A 17,090-nucleotide genomic window follows, 5' to 3' on the forward strand; every position below is an offset into this window, starting at 1 on the left:
CTTTCATCAAATTAAACACAAAGACTATGAACATCATCTGCTTTCAATCAACTTTGGAGTTATCCTGTTTAAATTTTAAAAGAACCTATATTTCTAATTGACAAAATGTGCCATAGATAAAGGAGAACAAGTAGAGTGCTGTAAGTAGAGACTTTCAGGCATTTGATTAGGTGCCACATCAGAGGTTATTATGGAAAATTAAAAAAAAGTCATGCTGCATTGGATAGAAGTGAGTAATGTTGCATTGGAAAGAAAACAATGTACAGGCACAGTCATTTTCTGGTTGGCAAGATGTGCGTGTTTGCCATTGGAGTTTTGGCTGAGGCCTCAACTGTCTAGTTATATATAATACTTGGGTGAAGGGACCAAAAGCATGATTGCAAGATTTGCTGATGGCTCAAAGATATGTAGAAAGATAAGTTGCAAAAGAGTACATAGGAATCTGCAAAGGTACATTTACAAGTTCATGAATGGGCAAATATCTTGCAACTGGAGTATGATAGAGGAAAATATAAAATGTTCAATTTTGGCAGAAGAATAAACAAGTATCTACACAGTGATTGCAAAGCTCTGAGATGTCAAGGGATCTGGGGTGTCCTCGTTCATGAAATTAAAAGGCTAGTATTGCTGGTCCAACAAATAATTAGGAAAGCTAATAGAATGTTTTTTGCAAGGGGAAAAGAATACTAAAGTAGGGAGATTATGTTTCATATTTACAGAGTATTGGTGAGACCACGCCTGAAGTACCAATGTAAATGTGTCAGAAGCAATTCAAATTAAATATGTGCAATGAATCGGATTGACTTTTGAGGAGAGGTTGGACAAGCTAGGTTTGTATTCCATTGACATTTAAAGTAAGAAGTGACTGGATTAAAACATAGGATCCTGAGATTTCTGTACAGAAGATGTTTCCTGTTGTGAGAGACTAGAAGTAGGGGTCACTGGTCAATTAAGATGGGTGATAATTTTCTTCCTGGAAAAGTGGAGGAACACTTTCTGAATATTTTTAAGGCAGAGGTAAATAAATTTGTGATAAGGATGTGAAATGTTATCAAGGGTAGGGGGCATGTGGACTAATCAGATCAGCCATTACCTTTATTAATTGATGCAGCACAGTGGCCTATTCCTGATTCATGTATCTGTTTGGCAGCTCTGCTGAGATACTGTGGCTGGAATACTTTCAGAAACGGATTGCTCAGCAGACTTGGGACTAAGACTAGAAACACACTAACTAATTTGATTCTTGTGTTGCAAGTATGGTTAACGTGTATGGTTAAAAATGAAATCTATTTCCTTATATGGTAATGATTTTTGAAGTAATACAGCATTTAAAATATTGAATTATTAGATGAAATACTTTCCAGAATTGAACTGTGCACTACAGCAATAATAGTTCACTAATACTAATCTAAAAGTCGCATGGGTGAATGTGTAAATTCTAGTTATGGCTCGTAAAGTCATTCATGCTAAACCACAGCAGTACCCTTCAAGTAGTTACATTGGCAAAGGTTAACCAGCAATTGGACAAACTTGCTTTTCAGTTATTTCCTTACGGTTTTATCAATTTTAGGTTTAAATTGCTATCTAACAACCAACTTGCGTTATATTGTGGCCTGCTTAAGTATCATTTCCTTGTATGAATCCTTTCCCTATTATATTTTCCCCCTTCAGGGTTAGTCGAAGTCAAAAATCATTTGGTATCCAATATTGCAACTCTTTGGGAGGTAGGAAAGTTGTACAAGAGAACATCTGGTGAATTGCCCTTTGATTTCCTGTTCCTACCTAGCAGAGAAACATCTGATCTCTAATCAATACTGCCAAGATTACTGTTTTTCCATTTGGAATCTGAATGATGTGTGAATTTCTGTTGAAGTTTTTATTATTACTTTGTAGATGCTTGTTGCAGTGCTGATGGTAGCAGTTTCACCTTCATTCATTTATACGGTTAAAGAATTTTAAAATAAATGTTCTGCATGCTATAAGATTCTTGAAAAAGTGCAACAAGAAACAAGTAAAACAAAAAGGCATATTTTTAAAATTCCCTTGTTCTTGTGTTTGAATCCCAAAGTTTTCAAGATTAATTCACTTTATCTTGGCTCTTTCCTAAGTATGTTGACTTGGTAAAGTTTTGTAAATTCGCTGTTGCAGTTACTTTTTTCCATGTTTCTTTTATCCATTTTCAAATTGTTTTTTTTTCTATTTTCTGTTTATTTTGTCGAAACACTTTACAAAGTAGACTTCTCTGAAAGTTACCATTGCTAATATTGCTGTTATCATCAAGGTTGTGTTCTTTAAAATTTTGAGTTGACATTTAGACGAATGAATACATGGACCTGTAAATTCAGTTAAATCCCAACATTTGGGACTATAAGCTAATCAGAAATTAGTTTTTTTTCAAGTCTATTATGTTGGTCTGTGTTAGTTCTAGGTAATTATGATGTACAGTAATTGCATTAGCATTGGGTTACTGATTGGGGTGAACACTGTGCAGGGTCTGCACTAGGCTTATTTAATGTATTGCTGCAGGCAAGGATACACTTGGGCAAATACATTTTATTTTTGTATAATTGCTTTATATACAATTACTCTTCCTCACCTCAAACTGTTCCAAGATCACTACAAGCAACATATTAATAGATGCCAGTACTTTCCTGCTCCTGTTGTATGATCCAACTGTTGTCTTGAGAGCATGCTACAGTTTGGAGGAGTCACCTGTAATTTTCCTTCTGGCACTTTTTTTTGCAGAGAAGCGAAGAGAGCATAAACATATTTCTCACCGATCATAGCAGTGAAAGCACTACTGTGTGACATTATAAACATATTGTTGAGATAAAATTAATTTGTTTACTTCATTTTCTAACTTGAAAATATATATATATATATATATAGGAATAAAAAAGAGTCAACCTGTGACATTAAATATGCTGTTTTAAAGGTCACATTACCATGAATGTTTATCATTTTACTGTCAGCTTCTCTACACGTAAAATAACCCACAATTTCCTTTACAGCCTTACCACTCATGCTGTTTACAGACCTGTGTTTCTTAAGCTTTTTAAACACAGGGATATTGTTGAAATTGTCAGATGTTGAGTGTGACTTTTTCTGAATTGAGCTTATGTGCTCATCAAGCTGATGGAATTGAAATAACATTTCCGACCTAAGGTCCTCATTGGCAAGATGTATATGATTAGATGAAGGTGAGACTATCACCCTCGGAAGAAAATACATATTGCTTCAATGTTATATGTAAATTTTCTGTACCAGCCACTGTTATAGCCCCTAAGAAATTAGTGCCAAAAATAGGATGTTGATTCCAGAACAACAAAGTATGCATAAGTCAGCGTACTGAGAGACTGGGAAGTTGTATTCTTCTATCTACTTTGCAATAGAGAATGGGGGATTCTGTCAAAACAAGTTTTATTATATTTGACTACATCTTGTGTATTGGACATGTCATAGCCACAGTCTGGTGGTAGAGAAGATGGACATTGACATTTTTAGCATTGGCAACAGTAAAGTGCACTTTTAAACTAGATGGTGTTGAGCTTTGTGAATGCTGTTTAAATAACCCAATAAAGATAATTGGTGAATATTGAATCAGCTGACTGTTGTCTTATTGATCTGTATGAATTCTGAGAGTTCAGAAGGTGGCCCCATGGAGAAAAGTGGTAGGGATGTGGTAATGCTTTTGAAGATCAAAAAGAGTTTCTTGGACTTGCTTGGAAATGGCCATTACCTGGCAAATGTAGTTTGAATGGAACAGGAGAATCGACGTTTCGGGCATAAGCCCTTCCTGAAGAAGGGCTTATGCCCGAAACGTCGATTCTCCTGTTCCTTGGATGCTGCCTGACCTGCGCTTTTCCAGCAACACATTTTCAGCTCGGATCTCCAGCATCTGCAGCCCTCACTTTCTCCTCAAAATGTAGTTTGAATATTAACCTTGTACAATTGCAAGTGTGAATATTATCATGGACCTGCTTTATTGTTTGATAGTTATGAATGGAGCACTTCACTAGAATTGTAATTGCACAATTATAGCAATTGAAACGATTAATGGTGGTTGGATCAAGGATACTTCAAGAAATTCCCACAATAGTGCCCTGAGCTTTGGAAATGGGCCTTCAGTAACCACTAACTTGTCATGGTACCATTAGCTACTTGACGGTTTTATTCTTGATCCTGGTTGATCTCTGTTTTACTTGGTGCAAGCAATTTGAATTCTGTCTAGCTGCCCTGAACATCAACTCTGATTTCCCCATTTTCTCTGTTCACACACTTGTCCTTTTGTAGGTGGAATTTCAGTATATAATGGTGCACTTTCAGTAATAGACAATATGCCTTTTAGTTCTCTTAGCATGTGTCTTAACATTGCACATTTCACTACAGAAGGATTATCAGGGTCCACTATCTGTAGACATTGTAACATTTTCAAAATGCAAACAGAATTTGCTAGTCACTTTTAGACTATACCTTGAAACCTATATATTGACTGGAATGTTTGGGGGAAAATTCTTTGTCTGTTTGGAATTGGATCAACTGTATCAAATGTGTTTCGGTAAAGTAACTTGTAAAGATACTGTATTGATTTTGTTCTGCAAAATATGGTGCCCCATTTTCTAGTTGTTTCCTTCTCATTGGATGTGTACAGTTTAGAAGAAGTTATTTATCCCAAACTTGTAGGAATCGTGATTTGTCTGAATTTATTCAACAACCTCTAAGCAGATGGAATGCAGATTGCAAATATAAAGCAGCGCCTTTGAGAGGGATAATACTTTCCGTTTGTAATACTGCGTGTTTTATACAGGATAGCATAAGGCTGGCTACAAGGGAGTTGAAACAAATTGCCAGTGTTTGACATGGTTACTATTCCACTTATAATGTACTCGTTTATTTGTTGATCATTTTGAGGAATAACATTTGTGTCCTTAAAAAATAGTTGCACATGTATAAGAACAAGGAAAACCGTTGTGTAAAGTGACTGAATAAACACGATAAATAAATGACTTGGTACTACTTTCCCACCTTTTGATGTTTTAAGTCACTTCAGAATTTGTAAATATCTGCCTTTGGAGGCAATCCTGGGAGCTACCAATTGTATTGATTACAGCTGCCTCTGATGCTATTATACTGAAAGTGCAATGTTGCAAGTGAGTGCTGATTTCAATATTTCTTTTGTGATAAATTGACTACATCTTAACTTATAAATAGTCATAATGTGGCATGAAAGGAGTTCATTCTGCCAGTTCTCTGTAGAGCCATCCAGTGAGTCCTCCTCTGTACTCTATCCCTTTATCATTACAGTTTAATTCCCCAATTGTCCATCTAGTTTCCTTTTGAAGTTCACACTAGACCTTCATAAATTGTGGTTCAGCCACAACTAGAGTATTGTTACCAAACCTGGGCACAGCACTTCAGAAAAGATGTGAAAGGGTCTTGACTGGGTGCAGAAGGCATTTACTGGAATTGTTCCAAGGGACTCTGCTTCCACTACATTCAAGCACACTTGAATTTTGGATGATTATCACTCCATGCTCCCCCTCATTCTTGCATCTCCTGCCATGGACCTTAAATCTATACTTAAGGCCAGTGGCATTTTCCTTGCCTCAGTTGCACATGCGTTAGAGCAGTGAGTTTCCTTCCATCACCTCTCTCTAACCAGGTCATTTATTTCTTTGTCCACCTTATCTAACCCTGTCTTGAACTAGTGCACTTTCTATCAAATCTACTTTGCTTCAAAGAAAATGAACCTTTCTTCTTCAACTCTGACTCTGTAGCTAATATTCTCCTTTCCTGGAGCCATGTGTCCGAACCAAAATTTATTAAAGTTCAACATAACTTCCCTCTTTTGGTACTCCAAACCGATATTTATGAAGTCTGAAGTCCTAAATGGATTATTCTCTCAACATGTGCATCGATCTGGTTAGTTGCCTGCTCATAGAATTCTGAGGAAGTGCTTTGACTTTACAGTTTTATGTAAAGAGATTAATTACCTTGACGTAAATGGTGATGCGGTGCCTTTTGCAAATCTGTCACCCTTTCGGTGAAATTCACTTGTTTTCTTATAGGAACTGACATTGCTGCAGGAGAGGAGGTGGCCATTAAGCTGGAATGTGTGAAAACCAAACACCCACAGCTACATATTGAGAGCAAGATATACAAGATGATGCAAGGAGGTGGTAAGGTTTCACTTCACCTTATTTTGCCTTACTCACTTAATTCTGCATTGTATTGGTAGAATTAGAGGCTTTTTTGGGTGCTGTACATGTTTCTGGATAGTGGTATCAAGTCTTATGGGATTACTTAAAGGACATTGTTGGTTTGTTGCATTTTCCTTGCCTCAGTCACAAACAATATTTATTAATGGAGTAAATTTCTTTCCTTTCCACTTGTCCAATCCACTCAATCATTACCTATTCCGTTTGGTTTAGAATAATGGATGTTACATTATTGTTAATAAGATCAAAGCACCTTTTCATTTCAGTAGTAGAGATTTTAAATTTAACAAAATGTGTTACTGACGCAGAGAGTTAGTAGATTGCATCCAATATTTTGGTGACTTTAGGGCCTAAATAATGACAGTTCTGTTTCAGAATAAAGTGGTATTATTCTCATCTGGAGGCAAACATGATCAATGCTTTTTTTTTTGCAGTGGCACAAACTGCACTTCACACTTTCATTCACTGATCTGGCGCATCAGATTCTGTGACTAAAATCTGCAATGTGTGATGGAATAAATGAGGAAGAAGCTTAGATTAGCAATCGCAGATATGATCTTCCTCATTCTGTGAATGCAGCAAAATGCCACAAATAAAACTTCCTTCCCTTCTGGCTCACCCAGAGCTAGTAACATTTGGAGCTTATTTTTGAAATCTGTTTTCTCCCCCCCCATTGTTTCCTTCGGTGTGGATGTCGGAATATGCACTACTTGTGATTTGGGAAATGTGGCACTGTTGGAACGAGAAGCTTGTGACCAGCGGAATGCCACCAGGCTCGATGCTGGGTCCACTGCTTTTTGTCATTTATATAAATGATTTAGATGTGAACATAGGAGGCATGGTTAGTAAGTTTGGAGATGACAGCAAAATTGGACAGCAAAAAATGGGAGGTGATGGCCTAGTGGTATTATTGCTGGTCTGTTAAACTAGTGATCCAGATAAGGTTCTGGGGACCTCTTTCAAATCCCACCACAGCAGATGGTAGAATGTGAATTGAACAGAAATCTGTAATTAAGAATCTAATGATAACCATAAATCCAAAGTTGATTGTCAGAAAAAAAAGCTGAAAATGTGTTGCTGGAAAAGCACAGCAGGTCAGGCAGCATCCAAGGAACAGGAGAATCGACGTTTCGGGCATAAGCCCTTCTGTCAGAAAAAAAACCTGGTTCGCTAATGTCCTGTAAGGAAGGAAACTGTCATGCTTACCTGGTCTGGCCTACATGTGACTCCAGACCCACAGCAATGGGGTTGACTCTCAACTGCGTTGTGGGAAATGAAGGATGGGCAATAAATGATGCCAAGCCAGCAACACCATCATCCTGTGAATGAATAAAGGAAACAAATCTTTTCTGAACCCTTCCAAGTTTAACAAAATCCTTCCCATAGCGAGACCAGAATTGCACGCGGTATTTCAAAAGTGGAGGCTAATACAATTACAACGTTTAAAAGCCATCTGGATGGGTATATGAATGGGAGGAGTTTACAGGGAAATGGGTCAAATGCTGGCAGTTGGGACTAAATTTATTTAGGATGTCTGGGTCAGCATGGAAAAGTTGGATCGAAGGGTTTGTCTCCATGCTGTATGACTCTCACTTGGTTCTGAACGATAATGAAGGAGGTCCCAAATTTGGATCCACAGTTTCTGCTGTTTAGATTAGATTAGATTAGATTACTTACAGTGTGGAAACAGGCCCTTCGGCCCAACAAGTCCACACCGACCCGCCGAAGCGTAACCCACCCATACCCCTACATTTACCCCTTACCTAACACTACGGGCAATTTAACATGTTGATCAACATCTGCCAAGATGTCAGGAATAATGCTACCAATAAGTTGACTTCAAAGGCTGTGAAAGGGGATAGCTCACTCTTAGCAACTTGTGATCATTGTTCATTGAATGTTGGGTGAATACAGAGCAGGCTCAGTTACTGTCAGAATAATCACTATATCTGGATTTATAAAGTGTGGCCACATGGGTCAGGTTGCTGTGCCTGAGATGTTATCAGAATCAACAATATTGAACTTATTTCAATATGAAGTTTAGTAGACTGTGTTTTGGGCTTATCTTTCATTTCAAGTGAAATAGAGGAATGAAGATGGTTCATGAGACCTGTTCTGAATTATGCCAAGCTAACAATCACCACCACCAGGTTATAGTCCAACAGGTTTATTTGGAAGCACTAGCTTTTGGGCCGCTGCTCCTTTATTAGGTGGCTGTGGAGTATAAGATCGTAAGACATAAAATTTAGAGCAAAAGTTTACAGTTTGATGCAACTGAAATAGTATATAGAAAAAGACCTGGATTGTTTAAGTCTTTCATCTTTTAGAATGACCATATTGGTTTCAGTTCTTTCAGGAATAGTTAGTAAGTTTGTAGATGAAAATTGGAGTTGTGGTGGACAGCGAAGAAGGTTACCTCAGATTACAACAGGATGTTGACCAAATGGGCCAGTGGGCTGAGAAGTGGCAGATGGAGTTTAATTCAGATAAATGCAAGGTGCTGCATTTTGGGAAAGCAAATCTTAGCAGAACTTATACACTTAATGGTAAGGTCCTAGGAAGTGTTGCTGAACAAAGAAATCTTGGGAGTGCAGGTTAATAGCTCCTTGAAAGTGGAGTTGTAGTAGATAGTGAAGAAGGCGTTTGGTATGCTTTCCTTTGTTGGTCAGAGTATTGAGTACAGGAGTTGGGAGGTCATGTTGTGGCTGTGCAGGACATTGGTTAGGCCACTGTTGGAATATTGCGTGCAATTCTGCTGTCCTTCCTATTGGAAAGATGTTGTGAAACTTGAAAGGGTTCAGAAAAGATTTACAAGGATGTTGCCAGGGTTAGAGGATTTGAGCTATTGGGAGAGGCTGAACAGGCTGGGGCTGTTTTCCCTGGAGCATTGGAGGCTGAGGGGTGACCTTATCGAGGTTTACAAAATGATGAGGGGTATGGATAGGATAAATAGACAAAGTCTTTTCCCTGGGCTGAGAGAGTCCAGAACTAGAGGGCATAGGTTTAGGGTGAGGGGGATAAGATATAAAAGGGACCTAAGGGGCAACCTTTTCACGCAGAGAGTGATACGCATGTGGAATGAGCTGCCAGAGGAAGTGGTGGAGCCTGGTACAATTGCAATATTTAAAAAGCATCTGGATGGGAATATGAATTGGAAGGATGGGGCAGGTTGCACTATATTTAGTTGGGATATCTGGTCGGCATGAATGAGTTGGACTGAAGGGTCTGTTTCCATGCTGTATATCTCTATGACTCTATATGTCATTCCCCAAACTTTTTTTAAAGTTTCATTCTCAAGTGAATTTTAGCGATAAATGCCAGGTCGTCTCAGATAATGCTCAACTCATCGGCAGTTCCAACGTGCCACAGGAAGAAACCATAATGGCCTCCTCAGGAGATAGGTACAGGGTCCCCTTCATTATCCAGTACTTCCCAGGAGCTGAAAAACTACGTCACGTTCTTCGCAGTCTGCAACACATTATCAATGAGGATGATGAGCACTTCGCCAAGACCTTCCCCACACCTTCACTTTTCGCCTTTAAACAAGCTCCAAACCTCAAGCAAATCACTGTTTGCAGCAAACTGCCTGGCTTTCAGGACGACACTGTACAAACCTGTCATGGCAGACACTGCAAGACGTGTCAGTGTGTCGACATGGATACCACTGTTACACGTGGGGACACCACCCACCATGTACGCAGCAGGTATTCGTGACTCAGTCAACTTTGTCTACCTCATAAGCTGAGGCATGCTACGTTGGCGAGACCAAGCAGAGACGACGGCAACAAATGAATGGACACTGCACAACAAAGTTTATCTCCCAGTCAGAGAACACTTCAGAGTCAGTATGGATAAAGCTGAGAAATTCTAAGGGGAGAAAGACCCTAATGGGAGTTATCTACAGGTCCCCAAACAATAGCCTGGGTGTAGTGTGTAAGTTGAATAAGGAGCTGAAATTGGCCTGTCGCAAAGATATTACTACCGTTGTTATGGGGGATTTCAACATGCAGGTAGACTGGGAGAATCAGGATGGTACTGGACTCCAAGAGAGGGAGTTTGTGGGGTGCCTCTGAGATGGATTCTTAGAACAACTTGTGCTGGAGCCTACCAGGGAGAATGCAATTCTGGATCTGGTGTTTTGCAACGAACCGGATTTGATCAGGGACCTCGAAGCAAAGGAACCATTAGGAGGTAGTGACCACAATACAATAAGCTTTGATCTGCAGTTTGAAAGGGAGAGGGTAGAATCAGAAGTGACAATATTTCAGTTGAATAAGGGGAACTATGGAGCTATGAGGGAGGAGCTGGCCAAAATCAATGGTGCAATACCCTAGCAGGGATGGCAGTGGAACAAGAATGGCAGGTATTTCTGGGTATAATGCAGAAGATGCAGGATCAGTTCATTTCAAAAAGGAAGAAAGATCCTAAGGGGAGGCAGGGGTGGCCGTGGCTGATATAAAGACAAAAGGGAAAATGTATAACATAGCAAAGATGAGTGGGAAATCGGAGGACTGGGAAGCTTTTAAAGAACAACAGAGGATAACTAAAAAGGAAATATGCAAAGAAAAAATAAGGTACAAAGGTAAACTGGCCAAAAATATAAAGGAGGATAGTAAAGGCTTTTTTAGGTATGTGAAAAGAAAAAAAATCATTAAGACTAAAATTGGGTCCTTGAAGACAGTAATGGGTGAATTTATTGCAGGGAACAAAGAAATGGCAGAAGAGTTGAACTGGTACTTTAGATTCACTGGGGAAGACACAAGCAATCTCTCAGATGTAATAGTGGCTGAAAGACCTGAACTGAAGGGAATGGTGTTGGAGAGACTGTTAGGTGTGAAGGCTGATTAGTACCCGGGACCTGATGGTCTACATCCCAGGGTACTGAAGGAGGTGGCTCTAGAAATCGTGGATGCCTTGGTGATCATTTTCCAATGTTCTATAGATTCAGGATCTGTTCCTGCAGATTGGAACGTGGCTGATGTTGTCCCACTTTTTAAGAAAGGAGAGAGAGAGAGAGAAAACCGAGAAATATAGACCAGTTAGTCTGACCTCAGTGGTAGGAAATATGCTGGAGTCAATTATAAAGGACGAAATTACAACACATCTAGATAGCAGTAACAGGATAGGTCAGAGTCAGCATGGATTTATCAAGGGGAAATCATGTTTGACTAATCTTCTGGAATTTTTTGAGGATGTAACTCTGAAGATGGACAAGGAAGATCCAGTGGATATAGTATACCTGGACTTTCAGAAACCCTTTGATAAAGCCCCACATTGGAGGTTAGTGAGCAAAATTAGGGCACATGTTATTAGGGGCAAAATGCTGACATGGATTGAAAATTGGTTGGCTGACCAGGAAACAAACAGGAGTGATAAACGGCTCCCTTTCGGAATGGCAGGCGGTGACCAGTGGGGTACCGCAGGGATCAGTGCTGGGACCGCAGCTTTTTACTATGTACATTAATGATATAGATGAAGGTATTAAAAGTAATATTAGCAAATTTGCTGATGACACAAAGCTGGGTGGCAGGGTGAAATGTGAGGAAGATGTTAGGAGAATACAGGGTGACCTGGACAGGCTAGGTGAGTGGACGGATGCATGGCAGATGCAGTTTAATGTGGATAAATGTGTGGTTATCCACCTTGGTGGCAAGAACAGGAAGGCAGATTACTACCTCAATGGAGCCAAGTTAGGTAAAGGGGCAGTACAACGAGATCTAGGTATTCTTGTACATCAGTCAATGAAAGCAAGCATGCAGGTACAGCAGACAGTGAACAAAGCTGGCCTTCATAACAAGAGGAATTGAGTATAGAAGCAAAGAGGTCCTTCTGCAGCTGTACAGGGCCCTGGTGAGACCACACCTGGAATATTGTGCGCAGTTTTAGTCTCCAAGTTTGAGGAAAGACATTCTGGCTATTGAGGGAGTGCAGTGTAGGTTCACGAGGTCAATTCCCAGAATGGCGGGACTATCTTACGCTGAAAGATTTGGAGCGACGGGACTTGTATATGCTTGAGTTTAGAAGGCTGAGAGGGGATCTGATTGAGATGTATAAGATTATTAAAGGATTGGACACTCTGGAGGCAGGAAGCATGTTTCCGCTGATGGGTGAGTCCCAAACCAGAGGACACATTTTAAAAATAAGGGGTAGGCCACTTAGAACAGAGTTGAGGAGAACCTTCTTCACCCAGAAAGTGGGTGGGTGTATGGAATGCCCTGCCCCAGAAGGCTATGGAGGCCAAGTCTCTGGATATTTTCAAGAAAGAGTTGGATAGAGCTCTTAAGGAGAGTGGAATCAAGGGTTATGGGGATAAGGCAGGAACAGGATACTGATTGAGGATGATCAGCCATGATCATAATAAATGGTGGTGCTGGCTCAAAGGACACAATGGTCTACTCCTGCACGTATTGCCTATTGTCCAGGACATTTGACCTCAGACCTTCATTAGACATTAGCCATGCGGCTCGTGCAGCCACCACCCCCACGCTGATTGATGCTGTCACTTCCGCCCCATCATGGCCGCTCCCACAGCCACTTCAGCCCCTCACAATTCCTCATGCACCACACGTGACATCACTTCTGCCCCTCACATCATCGCCGATGTCACAAGCTCAGTGACTTCCGCCCTCCCCTACTGCCGTGTTTGCCACCCTTCAACCCCTACCAATGCCACTCGCCTGCAATCTGCTGACACGTCCCCCACAGATCCCACTGTCACCATCCCCACCCCCCAGAACCCTGAGGGGAGCACCACCCATGCTCATGATTCCACCCCTATTCCCCCCACCCCTATTCCCCCCACCCCTATTCCCCCCACCACCACACCCACTCCAGTTACCGGCTCTGCCCCCACTCCCAGCGCCACACCAACACTGTGTCCCAGCTCCCAGCCCTGCCGAGTTTTCACCATCCCTCCACACCTCCCCCCTCACTGAGGACGAACGATCAGTCCTCAGCAAAGGACTCCCCTTCATCCCCCTCCACCCACGCATCAATGAATTTAATACACGCAGTGACATCGAACACTTCTTCCGCCGCCTCCGCCTCTGAGCTTATTTTCACAATCAGGACTCCCGCCCACCTTCCAAGGACCCCTTCGCCCACCTCCAACACACTGCATCCACCTGGACACCCCGCGCTGGCCTATTACCCGCCCTCGACCTCTTCATTTCCAACTGCCGCCGGGACATTAACAGCCTCAACCTGTCTACCCCCCTCCCCCACTCCAACCTCTCACCCTCACAACGTGCAGCCCTCCAATCCCGACCTCACCATCAAGATAAAGGGGGCGCTGAAGCCAAACACCAACTCGAGGACACCTCTTCCTACCGCCCCCTTGACCATGACCCCATCACCAAACCATCATCTCCCAGACCATACAGAACCTCATCACCTCAGGAGATCTCCCACCCACAGCTTCCAACCTCATAGTTCAGGAACCCCGCACTGCTCGGTTCTACCTCCTTCCCAAGATCCACAAGCCTGACCACCCTGGCCAAGCCATTGTCTCAGCATGCTCCTGCCCCACTGAACTCATTTCTACCTATCTCAACATTGTCCTATCCCCCCTCGTCCAGGAACTCCCCACATATGTTCGAGACACCACCCACACCCTCCACCTCCTCCTCCTCCTCCAAGACTTCCAGTCCCCGGCCCCCAAAGCCTCATCTTCACCATGGATATCCAATCCCTCTACACCTCCATCCGCCATGACCAGGGCCTCCAAGTCCTCCGTTTCTTCCTCTCCCTACATCTCCAGTAGTACCCTTCCACCGACACTCTCATTTGTTTGGCCGAACTGGTCCTCACCCTTAACAATTTTTCCTTCGAATCCTCCCACTTCCTCCAGACCAAAGGGGTAGCCATGGGCACCCGTATGAGCCCCAGCTATGCCTGTCTCTTTGTTGGCTACGTAGAACAGTTCATCTTCCGTAATTTCACTGGCACCACTCCCCACCTTTTCCTCCGCTACATTGATGACTGCATTGGTGCCACCTCGTGCTCCCATGAGGAGGTTGAGCAATTCATCAACTTTACCAACACATTCCACCCTGACCTTAAATTTACCTGGACTATCTCTGACACCGCCCTCCCCTTCCTGGACACCTCCATCTCCATTAATGACGACCGACTTGACACTGACATTTTTTACAAACCCACTGACTCCACAGCTACCTGGATTACACCTCTTCCCACCCTACCTCCTGCAAAAATGCCATCCCGTATTCCCAATTCCTCCGCCTCTGCCGCATCTGCTCCCAGGAGGACCAATTCCACCACAGAACACACCAGATGGTCTCCTCCTTTAGAGACCGCAATTTCCCTTCCCACGTGGTTAAAGATGCCCTCCAATGCATCTCGTCCACTTCCGCCCTCAGACCCCACCCCTCCAACCGTAAGAAGAACAGAATGCCCCTGGTGCTGACCTTCCACCCTACCAACCTTAGCATAAACCAAATCATCCGCCGACATTTCCGCCACCTCCAAATGGACCCCACCACCAGGGATATATTTCCCTCCTCACCCCTTTCCATCTTCCGCAAAGACCATTCCTCCGTGACTACCTGGTCAGGTCCATGTCCCCCTACAACCCACCCTCCCATCCTGGCACCTTCCCCTGCCACCGCAGGAATTGTAAAACCTGTGCCTACACTTCCTCACTCACCTCCATCCAAGGCTCTAAAGGAGCCTTCCACATCCATCAGAGTTTTACCTATACATCCACCAATATCATTTATTGTATCTGTTGCTCCCAATGCGGTCTGCTCTACATTGGGGAGATTGGATGCCTCCCAGCAGAGCGCTTTAGGGAACATCTCTGGGACACCCACACCAATCAGCCATACCGCCCTGTGGCCCAACATTTCAACTCCCCCTCCAACTCTGCCGAGGGCATGGAGGTCTTGGGCCTCTTTCACCGCCGTTCCCTCACAACCCGACGTTTGGAGGAAGAACGCCTCATCTTCAACCCCAGGGCATCAATGTGGACTTCAACCGTTTCCTCATTTCCCCTTCCTCCACCTCACCCCAGTTCCAAACTTCCAGCTCAGCACTGTCCCCATGACTTGTCCTACCTGCCTATCTTCTTTTCCGTCTATCATTAGATTAGATTACTTAGTGTGGAAACAGGCCCTTCGGCCCAACAAGTTCACACCGACCCGCCGAAGCGCAACCCACCCATACCCCTACATGTACCCCTTTTTACCTAACACTACGGGCAATTTAGCGTGGCCAGTTCATCTGACCTGCACATCTTTGGACTGTGGGAGGAAACCGGAGCACCCGGAGGAAACCCACGCAGATACTGGGAGAATGTGCCTGTCGGGAATTGAACCCGGGTCTCTGGTGCTGTGAGGCAGCAGTGCTAACCACCGTGCCGCCCACTTTTTCCACCTATCCATTTCACCCTCTTTCTCCCCCCCCCCCCCCCCCCCTGACCCCCTTCATCCCCTCCCCCACTCACTTATTGTACTCTATGCTACTTTCTCCCCACCCCCACCCTCCTCTCACTTATCTCTCCACCCTTCAGGCTCTCTGCCTGTATTCCTGATGAAGAGCTTTTGCCCGAAACGTCGATTTTACTGCTCCTCGGATGCTGCCTGAACTGCTGTGCTTTTCCAGCACCAGTCTAATCTAGACTCTGGTTTCCAGCATCTGCAGTTATTGTTTTTACCTTAGCCCTTTGGGTTGCAATCCTCCAAGACAGACTTCAGGATAAGCAACAGTGCAGTGACTAAGGAGCAGCATTCCAAAAGTCAGTGCTTCCAAGTGAACCTGTTGGACTATAACTTGGTGTTGTCCGATTTTTAACTTTGTACACCCCAGTCCAACACTGGCACCTCCGAATCTTGAATTCTGCCAGCAGTGAACCTGATTGATTTGATTGTTCAAGGTGTTGTTTTACTGGGAAGAAGGTACAAGTTATCACAGTTGTACACAATGACAGAAATATCTGTGCTGAGACTGTTAGTCTCCAAAGTTTCAGGAATATGTCAAAAATGTCATGTTTTGTAAATGGTTATACTTTAATTGCTTATTTACTTCTGAGATGGGAGGCCCAAAGGATAGTTAGCATTTTTATTTGGTTACAAGATCAACGTGATTCACGTTGCTATGGAGATGGCCTTTGCAAGGGGAAACATCCATAGAAAGCCATTTGTAAAATTAGATTAGTCTTCTAATAACTTTTTAAAAAATTAATATTTCCTCCAATGAAGTTCAAGAGTTTAAAGAAGATTCAGATTTCTTCCACTGATGCTATGCATATGTCAGTATGCTGCACCAGGAGGATTATGTTATGGCAATAGTTTTCTCCTTGAATAGTTTTCATAAATGCACTCAAAATGGTCACTCTGAGCCATATAATGAAATACTTTGTGGAGAAAGATATACATACATAGAACAGTACAGCACAGTACGGGCCCTTCAGCCCTCGATGTTCTGGCTTTTTATCCTACTCTAAGATCAGACTAACCTACCTACCCTTCATTGTCCTATCTTCCATATAGCTCTTTATATCTTTGTACTCAGCACAGCAATTTGAAGGTGGAGTTAACGCCACCCATTTTCTTCAGACATTTTTTGAATATTGTGCACAGGTATATTTGAGGAGTTTACATATTGAATTTTGGTCTCTGTTACTTGATCTTGCTCCTAACTTTGTATGTATAGTCCTTTTAAAAGGCTATGCGCATTCACCATTTTGAGCACCTATTGTTTTGCTTTGCTGTTTAAATTTGCCTAAATTTAAACAAGTGTTATTTTAATTAAATTGCCGTTCTTAAACATTGTAACTTCCTTCATTGTGGTTTTTAAGAATCTTCAGATGAATGTTAACTTGTTTAAACTTGCTTGTAATCACGTGGAAAGAAT

At 42.5% G+C, this 17,090-nt stretch overlaps 1 protein-coding gene across 5 annotated transcripts in view; it reads left to right on the forward strand.

The window, feature by feature from the left end:
- The window catches only part of LOC122562129 (casein kinase I), a 67,123-nt gene that overhangs the window by 13,118 nt on the left and 36,915 nt on the right, over positions 1-17,090 (forward strand). For all 5 annotated transcript variants that reach the window (XM_043714696.2, XM_088000588.1, XM_043714697.2 and 2 more), the window contains exon 2: positions 6,069-6,179. In XM_043714696.2, coding sequence (XP_043570631.1) covers positions 6,069-6,179 — 111 coding nt within the window. The remainder of the gene's footprint in view (positions 1-6,068; positions 6,180-17,090) is intronic.

The sequence above is a fragment of the Chiloscyllium plagiosum genome, unplaced genomic scaffold, assembly GCF_037043375.1.
Source record: "Chiloscyllium plagiosum isolate Xiang-an unplaced genomic scaffold, Cpla_swu_hap1 HiC_scaffold_25, whole genome shotgun sequence".
Taxonomy (NCBI): domain Eukaryota; kingdom Metazoa; phylum Chordata; class Chondrichthyes; order Orectolobiformes; family Hemiscylliidae; genus Chiloscyllium; species Chiloscyllium plagiosum.